This window comes from Aulonocara stuartgranti (assembly GCF_965226115.1).
Source record: "Aulonocara stuartgranti genome assembly, chromosome: 23".
NCBI classification, from domain to species: Eukaryota; Metazoa; Chordata; class Actinopteri; order Cichliformes; family Cichlidae; genus Aulonocara; species Aulonocara stuartgranti.
Genome location: NC_138958.1, coordinates 22,281,341 through 22,296,152, shown reverse-complemented (window position 1 = coordinate 22,296,152; position 14,812 = coordinate 22,281,341). Strand labels below are relative to the sequence as shown.

Genomic DNA, 14,812 nt, shown 5'->3' with positions numbered 1-14,812 from the left:
TTTACAACAGAACCAAGATAATCTGATTTCAATTCCCCCTGTCCAGAAAACTTTTTAAATGTATAACTGGATCATAACTACCACATGAGTGGTCATTAAACCAATCATGCGCAGAGCCTCCACATGCTCTTGCGCTGAATTCCTCAGAAACATAATTAGATTTCATCTTTTAAGGTCAACAGCATGTTCTGGGGAAAATACACAATTATTTTTTCCTTAAATATGATAACAGTGGTCATATTATGCACTCGACTCCACAGTCCATGAGTTTGTCTCGTGTTGCAGAGTCTTTCTCTCAACTTACGAATAGTAAATTAACTATTAGATGTAGAGTGATTTCCTTCTCTCAGAGACACATGTTTGTTTGTTTTACTACAATCCACATTCACGGCGTCTTACTCTCTAACTTTTAAGGCCTGTATCTATCACGCAGGGCGACTAACTCTGCCTCGTCTCCGCTAATTGGCATTACTTAACTTATCTTCTCAATCGTGTTTGCGCCATTGGTGCCTTTTGGAGCATTTTAATGCAATTACCCAACAATTAATATTGCCGGAGGAGCTGCAGATCAAACCACAAAGCTCCTGATTAGCCATGGCCTAGAGATGGGAGCCTTAGCCATGCATTTTACAATTGTGATTTAAAAAAAACCCAACAAAAAAACCCCAACACATTTAACCACCTGTGGCATTGATTTCCATTAAATAAGGCATACATGAAATACAGACAAAGCAATAATTTTTCATTTTCAGCAATGCTGTACTCTACTACATGCTACATAAAGTTCATAAAAAACTTTATGTAGCATCAAACATTAGCGTATTTAAATTTGGCCAATCCCCCGGTCAAGGACCCCATCAGGTTACTTCTGCCCAAAGTAACCTGATGCTTATAACAGAGATAGCACCTTTTATAGATGAACTTTAGCTGTAAGTGATTACGTGTTGCAACTGCAGTCTCCCATCAACAACTTAATTAATGTTTCCTACATAAGGCTGCTGAGTAGAAAATTATTATTATTGATGGTACTGAAAAGAAGAGACAGCGTAGTGACTGACATTGATTTTACCCAACGACAGCAGTTGAGTGACAGCTTTGCCAGGGATACAGCAAGACCACTTAGACAAACCTGCATTAGAGCCAGTGGGGAACTGCCTTAGAACTGTACTGTTGAACTGTATTGTTTCTAACAGCCAGCAAAGGGGGAATTACCTGGTTTCAAAAAGAAGTCAGATTGTGCAGAAGTTTCTCATAATTTATGCCTTATTTCCTGATAATGATGATGATCTATATTTGTTACACTTACATGTTTCAGTTCATCAAACAAATTTTTATTTTGGAAAAGATAAGCCAAGTAAATATAAACTGTAGTTTTTAAACGATGATTTGATTTATTAACGGAGGAAAAAAAGCAATCTTAACGTATCTGTTTAAGGTCATGCCAAAGTCTCTCAATTGGATTTAAGTCCAGACCCACTCATGTGTTTTGGGTCATTGTGCTGCTGCATAACCCAACTGCACGATGGTCAGATGTAAACTCATTCAGGATTTTCTGATAGAAAGCAGAATTCATGGGTCAATCAATTACAGCAAGTCACCCTGAAGCAGCAAAGCAGCCCCAGACCATCACACTACCACCACCATGTTTGACTGTTGCAATGATGTTCTTTTTATGAAATGCTGCTAGTTTTATGCAGATGTAACGGGACTCAAACCTTCCAAAAACTTCAGATTTTGTTTCATCGCTCCACAGAATATTTTCCCAAACGTCTCGGGGATCATCAAGATTTTAGTGGCAAATGTGAGATGAGCCTTTGTGATAATTTTGGTCAGCATTGAACTCCAATACTGACTGATGTTTACTGGTAGGGTCGTCTCCATATCTTTGAAAAACATCAGGTTTTGCAGTGAATTTAGGGCCCAGATATCCAAGTTCTGTAATAGAGTTGGATATTCTCTAAGGGCACATTAGCAGTCAATGGCACATTGTAACTTATAATAATCTATTTTCACTTGAAACCGGTGTCTACTTTGAAGCACAAAGCAGCAGCATCAAAGAGCTTTTCTGTAGTTCAGGAGCATGAATGAAGAGCAGTGGGCATTCCTCAGTTTGTGCAGGACCTCTAAGGCTAAACCCCAAACAGTGAGCCAGAAAAAGACCAGTTCAGAGAGTCACATGCATTGAGCTCATTTGGCACATTTCCCTCAGGCTTGATTTAGATGTTTTCTGCGTGACAGGAAGCTGTAAGTTAGCTAATTGCTCAGCAGTAATAAGATGAAGATCGAAAGAAATCTGCTCTAGTCATAAAAAAAAAGATCCATGTGACTGATTAGCTCACAGTGGATGTGAGGATTCTCTTTTCCGTCACGTTTTTTCATTGAAACTGAAATTATGCTTGTTTTTCAGTGGTAATTATAGTTCACTAGTGTGTAGTGGCAGACAGGGCAGAGACGCTGAGTCAAAAGATGTAATATTTTTTTTGGAAAGTCTCAGAGTTCATCTAGCAGCTATAAATCGACGCTCAAAAGAAAACCAAGCACAGAACAAAAAGATACAAGATGGTCACAGAGAGAAGTGATATAAACTCACCACAACAAGATAAAACAATTTCACAGAAACATAAAATAACCACAAATAGTTGTTAGAGGACACTTTGTAGCAACTACAAAAATGACCACAGATGAATTGAAAAACACACAAAGAGGCACAAAATGACTTCAGAAAAATGTGAAATAACCACAAGTAAGTGGAAGGAGACCACAGAGACACCAAATTACTCTAGAGGGATACATATCAGGCAAAAGGCGCAAAGGAGCTACAGAGAGACTCCCAGTGATATCAACTGACCACAACATGAAAATAAGATTAAAGAAACATTTTCAAAAAGACACTGAATAGACATAAAATGACAGCACTGAAATACAAAATGACTATAAAAATGCCAAAGACACAGAGATACAAAAGAAAATTCAGTGATATATAAAACAACCACAATTAAATGGCAAAAGACCACAAAGAGTAAAAATTAAAGCAAACCAGCCACACAAAGTTGCAAAAGAGACACAAAATAACCGCAGAGAGACTTAAAGTGATATAAACTGACACAGCAATGCAAAAAATATTCTAGATTTTTTAAAAAGACACACAAGCGACACAAATATCTGCACAAAAATGCAAAACAATCACAAAAACTCATAAAGAAAAATGTTAACTGAAGTTCTAAGGAGGTGGTGCTTTTAAACCCTAGCCAGCAAACCAACTGAACTGCCTCAAAATAAAAACACAAAGAGCTTATTTTATCACAAGTGTTAGCCCTTTAAATCCCTAAATACAGAGCATGGGGTATGATAAACATAAACATAAAATCTGAAGTGCAGTCTGAAGCTTTTAAAACAAGTGTTTGGCTTTTTTTTTAGGTCAGATGTTTGGTGAGGGACGCCGAAGGATTAGAAACCGAGACTTTTTTGTGCTTTTTGAGGTGGTTGCGCCTTGTGGCGTGTCAGGGTGAGCCGAGGCTGCCAGATAAAACCCAACAAGGCCTCGCAGTAATCCTGTGAGATCAAGGCGGGGATTATTCGCTGTGATTGTTGTCTTAGAGCTGGAGGATGGAGCTGAGCTGCTGCTATTGTTGCTGCTTGCATGTCAGTTCTGTCATCTTTGCCTTCATAAGACCAGACTTTAAAGGCCCTAAGCCCCCGTGTGGCTTCATTAATGTCACACAGGCTTCACGCAGTCATGATGAGGGAGGCTGACAGATTTATTTATACTGTTTTCTCCTGTTGTTTCATGTCTCCTGTTGCTAATGTAGGTTCATGCCCATACAGTTGTCAGCAACAGGACGGCCCAGAAATTCAGTCCAAGCTTAAAGCAATAATCAGCTACATGTAAGGGTCAGCTATGAGCAGTAAAAGAAAGGCAGAGGGAGGTGGATAACATGGAAAGAAGGAAGGCAAGCTTGAACGTGACAGGTAAAAGGATTTAAACAAAGTAATAAAAAGAAATAAGGAGATGGGGTGAAAGCAAATGAAGTAAAAGTACATAAGGGCAGATGAACAGGAGAAGTAAACAGTGTAAACAATATAGGTGTAAGAAGGAAGGTAAGAAAAAAACACAGAGAAAAGAAATGGATCCAAAAGATCAGAATAAAATTAGGGACACTAGGAAAAAGCAAAGAACAAACTAAGATTAAAATATGGATATATGGTATTAAGGGAAAATATAAAGTAGGCATTAATGAAATGAGAAAAACACGATATGAAAGGAGCAAAAGGAGACATGGAGTGTAAATCTGGAACGTGTTTGGAAAATGAAGAAGAAAAACATGACAAAGAAAAAAACTAAAGAAAGAAAAGTTAAAATGGATGAAAGACAAACAAGTAGTGGCAGAAGTAGTAGAGGTGATGACCTCAGACTCCTGGGTGAAAGCCTCATGTAGGCCTAATGCCACTGCATCCACCTGCTGAGGGGAACTTCGTGGTTTTTTCTACAATTTGCAAAGAGAAATAAACTTCACAGTCAGTGCAGGTAATCAGAAATTAAGAGGCTTGTAGTTGTTTGACAGGTAACTGTCACTTCTGAAATATTGTCAGTGGCCAGGCCAGGAACCACATTTAGACCCTGCAAAGTTCCCGAGCTCCTGGAAAAATCTGTTTATGGTCACTTTAGCTGATTCTAGGAAGCTGCAGCTGAGTAGTCCTCAATAGTTCCTGAGTGCCAAGAAAATCCAGCATTCATTCAGCTTATTAGTGACTTTAGACTACAAGCATTTGGTTTTCCTACTGAAGACCCTCATTCTCAATAGAAAGACAGAAATGACAGAAAACGTTTATCTTCTTTTTGCCTCTCGATCACAGCACGTCTTGAGAATGACTTGTGTTTTTACCTCTGCAGAGAAAACCACCAAAACATATCAATAAGTCCACTCTCCTGATCCTTCAGCAGTGTGTGTAAATGTGCATCTATGACTTCTTGCACATGCTCAGTAGGCTCTGAGGAAACAGTTCAGTGGAGTAAGCTGATTAAAGTAATGAGCTTTGAGCAGACCCTCTAATATCTGATATCGTTGATGTTATCGAACACAGCAACCTAAAGGTCAGTGTCACGGCAACGATATGTTCTGATTTAAAAAATCATGTTTTGTGAGGGGACAGGTCTAAATACTGCAGCACTTTATTTCTAGAAACATCAAAGTCCCTCCAACAGTGTTTTAATCTTTTCATCCAGATGGTTTGACTAGTCTCTGGGGATTCTGGTGACAGTAAGTACTATTAAACCACTTTGTGGGTCGTGCAAACATTGCAGGGTAATTCACTTTTCGAAAGATAAATAAGATCTGATGTAAGCTGGAGCGAATGAGCATCAGCAGTTGTTAGAGTTACAGAGGAGAACAAAAGACACCAACTTGGAAATCATCCACAATTTGAAAGTGAATTTACACCAAGTTTTTCTTTTTTTAATGTTCAGAAGATGTGTTTGTAATGCATCTTTAACTATTTGGAGTTATATTTAAGCCAAAGTTAAGAAGTCCGCTGACTTTAAGTCATGTAATATTGGCTGTGGGAAAATGAACCCATCAGACTGAGCCGTAAAAGAAGAAATTGTCAGTATCTTACCTTACACATGGGCAAAAATCCCTCAAATTTCAAAACAGTGCCAATATTTTAGACTTAATATCCAAAAACATGTCCAATATCTGTTCTGCCAAGGTTGTTTTGTCAGTTTAGTGGGTAGTCCAGCTTCAAATGCTAATTTGAAACAAACAATTTGGGATTTTACAGACCAAGGTCTAGTGCCCAGACTTTGACTTTATTTCTCTAAAAAATAAGTACAGCTACAAACAAAGTTACTAAGTCACCACTAACTAGTTCAGAGATCTGCAGTTTCTTGCTGGTTTTCACAGACAGCATAATATCAATCTGCATACATTTTCATTGCTATGCAGACGATACCCATCTTAACACACAAAAATTAGTTATTAAACTACAGGAATGTCTTAAAGACAAGACTTGGAAGACTTCTAATTTCCTGTTTCTAAATTCAAGCACAGAAGTTTTTATACTCAGCCCTAAAATCTTAGAAATATGGTATCCAACCAGATGCCTACTCTGGCTCCCAGTAACACTGTGTAGAATCTTAGAGTCATTTTTGACCAGAATATGTCCTTCACCTTTCATATTAAACAAATATGCACACTGAAGGATATACTCTTGCTTTCCATGATGCACTGACCATTTCTTCTTCGCTAAACTCTTTTCATTCTCTACGTTGTGTACACCACTCTGCAATTATTAGTTATTAGTAAAGGTTGGGCCTCTCTCCTCTAGTTTGCTTTTTCTCCAATCTCTCTTTGCTCACTTTCCTTTCCTCTCACCATATGGCTGCCCTTCTCTGAGCCTGCTTCTGCTGGGGCTTTCTTCATTTTAAAAGGCAGTTCTTCTCTCATCGTAGCCAAGTGGTTGGTTGTAGGAGGTTGTGTGATTTGGGGATTTATTTCTAGGGTATTTACCTGACAATATAAAGTACTTTGAGATGAATTGTTGTGAATTGGCACTATAGTACGGTGGCCCCTAGAGACAAAGCACGTACAAACTCCAAAACACATGCAAATTCCAAAACACATGCAAACTCCAAAACACTTGCAAACTAAAGAACACATGCAAACTCCAAAACATGTCAGGGCTTTAAACACTTGCAAACTAAAAAACACATGCAAATTCCAAAACACGTACAAATTCCAAAACACTTGCAAAATCCAAAAGACTTGCAAACTCAAAAACACATGCAAATTCCAAAACACAACGGAAGTGCTCCAGGACGCTAGGGGCAGTGTTGAGCTCGATTTGCAAAATAAACGGCAAGTTTGTCTGTATGGGACGGTCTAGTCTCCGTCGCGCTTCCCAGGTTGCCTAGCAACCGTGATACTAACCGCTGGAAACGTGTCATACAACTTGGTTTGACAGAAATGAGGGAGAACATATTTTGTTCATTTGTTTGTTTGTTTCTACATGAGCTTTGTGTGATTTGATAAGTATCTGAGGCTGAGACCACAGGACAGTAAAACATGATTTTTGGGCTTCATTTCTGTACTGAACAGTCATTTCAAGATTAATTAGTAAATAAGAATTAGCTGATGTTGTTCATGAGACTAAAGTCATATCACTTTGGTAATGTAAATATAATATGGCCAATATTCTAGTTATTATATTAATCATTATTAGCTATTACAGCAGTGAACATGAACTCTGTGTCAAATACTGAGCCTCAGTACAGATTCAAGTTGCAGTTATTTACATGTCTTATCACCTTAAATCTTCACTCAAAGACAAGTATCTTTGACAGTGCATATATAGGTGTATGATATATGAGACAAATGTTGTTCCTTCATGTTGGCATTACTAAATTTGGCTCATTGCTTACATATATTTATAAAAAGAAAATGTACGAGCTGTGAAAACTGTTTCTGATAAAATGAAGAGTAGACTGATATATGAAATATTCCTTTATTGGGTGAGAAAATCAGACCATGTCATAACTGCTTTAAGTCATACAGAATAGATATCAGAGCCTTAAACAGGCTGGCTTCTGCTAAATGGGTCAAACTGGGCAGAAAGTCTACAAACACATAACATCCTTATAGAATATGATGTAACACTATAGATCAACTTACCTCAGAATATATAAAGCATATAAACAATTACAGCAATATGATGCAACAAACACAGCAGTGCTACTGATCCAAAATACTTAAAGCTTCATAGAACTGAAACAAACATTTATTTTTAGCTCCATTCTGCTGCTGATACATACTTTAGGTTTCTGAATATTACACTTGTTGCTGCCTTTCATAGTGTGTAACTTGAAGGCCCTGAGTACTTTCTCCCACACTGAAAACACTGGAATGATTAAATTATTTGAACATTACCTAATAAGACTGATTCAGGACAGACAATTAGTTATTTTAAACTTTTCTAGCAGTCCTTCACAAACAGGGAACAGTCTGTCTATTCTCTCCATCTGTCAGCTGCTGCTGGCTCTTCCTCCTCCTCTTCCTCACACACTGTTGAGTTTGTCCTGGTGGATCATCAGGGGTGCAAAGCCTCACAGATGATGTGCAGCAGTGGGTCCCTCAGTCTGTCCTCACTCTGGACACTTGCACGTGTCACACATAGAAATCAAATGTGTGATAAGCTGCAGGATTCAAACACAAGTGTGACTTATAAACACATGTTCATACTTTTATTACACAATCAGAGAGAAAGAAACAGAGAGAGAGTGCAGGACAGACAGACAGGTGACAGTCTCAGGTGTATACACTGCTACAAAACAGCACAAAAGAAGGAGGATTTAGTGTTTGTGTTATTACGAAACAAGAGGAGTTCCCAGATGGTACAGTGGACACACATGTGTGACTCCTGTGATTAAAGCATCTTTCTTTCAGCTTAACGAGTGAACCGTCAGCTCGTTCAAACACACGTTAAAGTCTGTTTGGCTCGACACCACCGAACAGAGGCAGCAATATAACATAGCTAACATTAACAGTGCAGTGAATCTTCCTTGTGCTGTGATATTCAGGACTGCAAACCGAGCAGCATCACTGACTTTCAGCTTGTTGTGTTTGTGGATATATGACTGACTTTAATTATCCACAAAATCATCACAATCTCTGTAAGATTAAGGTCGACTATATATATATTTTTAAAGTAAAGGCTTTAAAACCAAGTTAATTCTGAAAGTACAGACATGACTAATGTCACATAACTTTCCCGACATGTGGCCAACAATAATGGTTTAATGTTCTTCATTAAAAAAATATTTGCGCATAAATAAGTGACATAATATTCAGTACTTACTTCTGAAAGTTTACTCTTCCTCCGCTCCGCTTCCACCGGTTTTTTTCGGCAAAATTATCCACACCACCACCGCACTATGAAGTCTGGGATATGTTGGGCCATGAAGGCTACACCGACCCATCCTTAAAATTCAGGGAAATTATGGACGCATTTGAGGGCCGCATTTCGAGCAGCCTTTGAATTGGGAAAGCCTTCTCTTGTCGCTGTGACGTAATCGGCCTTAAAATGCGGCCTTTAAGGCTGCAAACCCCAAATCCGGTCATTGGTACGTCCTGGCTTGTGTAGTTACTAGGTAACAAAAGCTCAACACTGCCCCTAGCGTCCTGGAGCACTTCCGTTGTGTTTTGGAATTTGCATGTGTTTTTGAGTTTGCAAGTGTTTTGGATTTTGCAAGTGTTTTGGAATTTGTACGTGTTTTGGATTTTGCAAGTGTTTTGGAATTTGTACGTGTTTTGGAATTTGTACGTGTTTTGGGTTTTGCAAGTGTTTTGGAATTTGTACGTGTTTTGGAATTTGCATGTGTTTTTTAGTTTGCAAGTGTTTTGGATTTTGCAAGTGTTTTGGAGTCTGTACGTGTTTTGGAGTTTGCATGTGTTTTTTAGTTTGCAAGTGTTTTGGATTTTGCATGTGTTTTGGAGTTTGTACGTGTTTTGGAGTTTGCATGTGTTTTTTAGTTTGCAAGTGTTTTGGAGTTTACATGTGTTTTGGAATTTGCATGTGTTTTGGAGTTTGCAAGTGTTTTGGAGTTTGTATGTGCTTTGTCTCTAGGGGCCACCGTACTATAGAAAATGAAAATGAATTCAACCAATTTGAATTACCAATTCCTCTTGTTTTCTGCCCTCTGGCTCCATGTACATGTTAGCACTGGGTCTGGGTCTGTCAGAAATGTTGATTCCATACAAGTTAGTTCACAGCCTCAGATCCTCCGGTGGGTCCTTCAAAATGTCACAATGCAGACATGGAAAAAAAAAAATACGTGCCATGCTTAAGTAGCATACAGAGCCACCTTTAACAGCAAAAAGCTTGAAGTAATGATACAGAAGTCAAAATAAAATTATAGTAACATAGTAGTACAAGTACTATAATAATAGCTGGCAGATGCCTCTCTGCCAGGTCACACAGGTATAATTCAATTATAGTTGGTGATAACATATGGTCTGTTAGAGAAGGTGCTTCACTCCAAATGCTGTCATTTTTTCTGTAAAGCAAATTTACCTTGCCTATGGGTATAAATAAAGTTACCTTGACCTTGACCTTCACTCCTAACCACTATCTGCAGTAAGTGGTGCAGAGGGTGGTCAGGATTATCCACGGTGGATAACAGTTTGGTCAGTGACCTCCCCACCTCGACTTCAAAAGTTTTCAGTCTTCAATCAATCACAGAGCCAGCCTTCCTAATCAGTTTATTCAGTCCGTATGTGTCACCAGCTCCAATGCTGCTTCTCCAGCAGATCACAACAAAGTACACTGAGCTCACCACAACTGAGTGATAGAAAATCTCCAGCATTTTGCTGCACACATTGAAGGATCTCCAGAGGATACGGAGCTTTACAGCCTCATTTTGTATACATTTTGGTCCAACTGTTCAGCCTTATGTTAACATGCATGCCACAGTACTTGCACTCCTCCACCGCATTAACATCCTGATCACATTTATAAGCAGATGATTCCTCCTCGACCACTTCATGGTGCTCTCTTTCTCCTGCCCATCACTAATACGTCCAACTAATGCAGAATAGTCAGACTATTTCTGTGGGTAGTATACAAAGTGAACAGGAATGCAGACAGCATCACCTGTACTGCACATGACCAAATCAGAGTGAATTGTTTTCTGTATGACTTTAACAGTATCTCACTTTATTGTTGTCTGTATGTAATTTTTTATGCACAGCTTGCTTAAAGTTGCACCAGAAGAATCAGGTCCGGCTGAAGTATGGACTTTGGCTGAGCCGTTACAACACCTCGAGTCATTTTTTTTCAGCCATTCTGTTGGAGATTTGCTGCTGTTCTTGGGTTTATTGTCCTGTTCCATGACCAAGTTTTCAAGCTTTAGCTGGTGGTCCTTACAGATGTCCTTACATCTGACTCTAAAACAGTTTGGTATATAGATGAGTTTATGGTCAGTTCAGTGACTGCAAGGTGTCCTGTGTTTGCTTTTCTCCAAAAGCGGTGCTGTGTGAACAAACATCTCCATTTTGGTCTTGTCTCTCCAAAATATATTGCTAAAGAAGTGTTGTGATTTGTTCAGATGCAACTTTGTGAACCTAAACCATGCTACCCTGTTCTTTTTAGATAGAAGAGGTTTTATCCTGAAAACTCTTCCAAACAAGTGATGCTTGTTTAGTCTTTTTTTAATTGTTCTGTCATCGACTTAAACATTTCCCATCCCAGCTGAGGCCTGTAGAGTCTGAGTTGGGTTTTTGGCTTTTCTCTGTGCATTTCACATTCGGATATTGGGCTTATGTTATGGGGTGCCGAGGCAGGCCGTATGGATTAATAACGGACCCAAGATGCAGACTGCTTAAGTGGAGGGTGAGCTTTATTGACAACAGGTGAAGTACAACAAAAAAGGGTGGCGAGAAACAGAACGGTAAAAAAAACTCTAAACTGGGAAAACTAAAACTAAACACAAAGCCAGAACACGAACGAGGGTACCTTGCAGGGAGAATGACCAGGAAGCCGGAGGAATAAACACAGAATGACGGAGGGGGAATAACGCAGACGAACCAGCAACTAACAGAGGCAGACACGAGGTTAAAATACACAGAAGGATAATGAGGGGATGAGACACAAAAGGAGGGCACAGCTGGGAGTAATCCGACCTGACGAGACTGGGGAAAAGTAAACTGAACACACTGAGAACAGACACGGACCTTCAAAGTAAAACAGGAAGCACATACACGTAATGACATAACACACCAACTTAACACAGACTGGGCGACACAGAACATAGGAACATGAACCATGAAACAGAGAAGTACAAACACCCAAGGTAACCAAAACCACAGAATAATAATAAACTAAACAAAAACACGGAGTCACAGACTCCGGACCATGACAGCTTAATTTGCTGGCATGTCTTCTCCTGGGAATCTTGTGGCATTGTGTTACCAAACAGCTAAATGCTACACATTAGCAAATGGCTAAAGCATCTGCTTTTACAGTTAGTCACTGCATAGAATGCTAAAAAGGAAAGAGTAAAGGCAATTACTTGCATTTATAATGATTAAAAAGGGACAATTTTTCTTATAAATTCCATTTAAAAATATGTGGATTAAAAAGTTAATTCTATGATTACTGAGTATTTTGTGTGCTGTGTTACATTTCATTCAGTTAAATGGTCAAAAAAATAGATGAGGGCATCCTTTTTGGATAATTTAATGAGCAAAACCTGTCTGTTTGCTATTTAGTTTTAAATTTTTATTACAAGTCCATTTCAGTTAAATTCATTTAATTATTATCACATTCCAGTTTGGGCATTCATGGACTTCCATACCAATGGACAGTGTTTTTCTCTGTTGTTTTATTGTTGTGTAACATGCACCAAGGCAGATTTTGTTTTCTGCTCCTTCTGCAAACACGTGGAAGATTATCAACACTGGGAGGTAAACAGATAAATCTAAATTAGTTTTTTCTCCTATACGTTTATTAATTCATTGGAAGAAGTTGTAATTTTAGGAATGCATGAAGTTTTTAATGGGAATCTGGTGAGGCGGCGGTGTTGTTCAGGACTGATTTGATGGGAGAAAGGAGGAAGTGAGGGGGGTTTCATCCCTTGTGATGTGTCTCATGACTGGAGGAGGCAAAGCTGTTGTGTTTGGACTTGAGGAGCTGCAGGGTGAACCCACTGAGGCCCCTTAAAATTGAACATGTGACTCTTAGACAAGTGGACACTTAGATAGACTTCACTGTTATCAGATGGAAACTAAACTTTCTCACAGTAAGTGCATTAGGAGCATTAGGTGTTTAGTGGGTCTTTTCCCCAGCTCATATTTGAATGTTTATTTGTGTTGATAGGTTAACAGAAGGCTCTGAGATGTTGTGGCTGCTGCTCTGTCTGCTTCCTCCCGTGAGTTACGGCAGGATCGTCGCCCAGAACAACGCTCACACCGAAAGACACAACCATGGTGAGTCTGAGAGCAAATGATTTACAAATGATTTACAAAGTATTTATTTATTGCCCAGGTTTTCTTTTTTTTCAAAACTGTTTGCTCATCTGTGCTGATGTCACACCAGATGGTCCCTCTCCTCTTTAGCCTGGAGGCCACAGGATACATGAACTTCAAAAAGTGTCTCAGACTCTGATTGGTCAGACCCGCACCACTTGGCCTCAGGCCATCTTAAACGAGCTCAGACTCATTGAAGAAGATGTTTTTGGATCCATCTTTTTCCTTACTCGGTAGAGTTTTAACTTAATGAGCTGTGTTTGCTGACAGTTTTGCCTTTAGAGGTGTTCCTGAGTTCATGCAGCAATCTCCACCACAGAATCAGCTCTGTTTTTAAGGCAGCGCTGCCGGAGGGGCCTGAACTCCACCAACATTTAATGATGGTCTGCAGGCTCGTGTTTTCTTTACAGAGATTTTACAGACTTTCTGAATCTTTTAATTACATTATCCTTCCTTATATTTACTTTTGAAAAGCACTGTCATTATTTTGGGAGGAATTTTGTTCTACTGTCTTGTCTGTTTGCAGTCAGAGAGCACAGCTATCCCTAAAGGGCAATGGCTGTACTAAAGCTTTGATCTTTATTATGTTTTTTTTACAGTATGATGATGCCAGCCTCTTATTGCATCATCGTGACATTGCAGGGAATCATATTGAAAAAATACAAAGTGTGTTGTACAGTTGTGTTTATGTCCTTTCATATGATATATTACTTAATATGGTTTCTTGAAATTTTTTTTCAAGGTCAACTTTTATCTTGAGCGCTAACGATGAAGGACACGGTGAAATACTTAACCAACCTAGCTTCTCGTGTCGGCAAAGGTCTATTATGCTGTTGTTTGAAGTTTGAAGATGATTGGTAAAAAATTGTGGGTAATATAAACTTTTTACGGATTTTCATATTTGGTGTGACCTTGATCCAGTTTTCACCTAAATGAGATCAGTTCAAGCTGTTATTGGTACCTATCATCACACAATTTGAAAATGATATCTTGAAAACTGTGAAGCCTAGACGGGTAGCAAGCAGACAACCAGACAGAACCGATAACATACTCCCTCCCTTTGGGGAGGGAATAACTGTTAACAGGGCAGTCCATCAGCTTTGTTCAAGATTACTGAGTTCATGTCTTTAAACAATTTAAATCACACAGAGAGTCCCGTAATGGGCACTTTCAATCAGCTTGATAAGTTTCCAGTTAATTTTTTGCGGTAACCTTCACATCAGTGTGAACATTTAAAAATAAACTCAGAACAGCAGCAGCTTTGTCTGCCGGGATCAGCTTCAGACGGCTGCCAGCTGAGTTTGACAATTTCCTTCCGCTCAGATGGACATGTCGGCAGCTCATCGATACCTCAGCTGGAGAGGCAGGATGACTCACAAACCTGATGGCTGCTCATGTTTCGGAGCATCACACGGGTTTATCTCTAGGCCTACACAAACACGCTTTGTCTGTGTCTTTCTGATCTGATTTTTGAGTGATGTTTAGGTGAGAATTCATGATTGTGTTTGAAGATACGCACAGCACAATAAGAGATTATCTCATGGCCGCAATTTGAGTTACAAAATTGTGCTTCAGCTTTTATAATGTGTTGAATAACTTACTTTTCATTGAGGAAGAAGAGATATCCTTCCAAGGCTACACTGAGTGAATAATTCAACACTGCAATTCAAGTATGTATGCCCTGGTGTATTTATCGAAAACAAAATGCCTTAGGAGACAAAAAGACAAAAGACGGCAGCAAACGAAAACTTCAGTTCTGTGGAACAAACCATCCATCCATCCATCCATCTTCATCC

The 14,812-nt window shown here is 39.1% G+C and overlaps 1 protein-coding gene across 4 annotated transcripts in view; it reads left to right on the top strand.

The window, feature by feature from the left end:
- The window catches only part of crfa4 (cytokine receptor family, class I receptor 4), a 61,774-nt gene that overhangs the window by 16,543 nt on the left and 30,419 nt on the right, over positions 1-14,812 (top strand). For 2 of the 4 annotated variants that reach the window (XM_082525655.1, XM_082525653.1), the window contains exon 2: positions 12,868-12,977. In XM_082525655.1, the coding sequence (XP_082381781.1) occupies positions 12,887-12,977 (91 nt within the window). In that variant the 5' untranslated portion in view covers positions 12,868-12,886. Of the gene's footprint in view, positions 1-11,500; positions 11,843-12,467; positions 12,791-12,867; positions 12,978-14,812 lie in introns of those variants that run through there. The other 2 variants (XM_082525654.1, XM_082525656.1) reach the window with 2 other exon arrangements.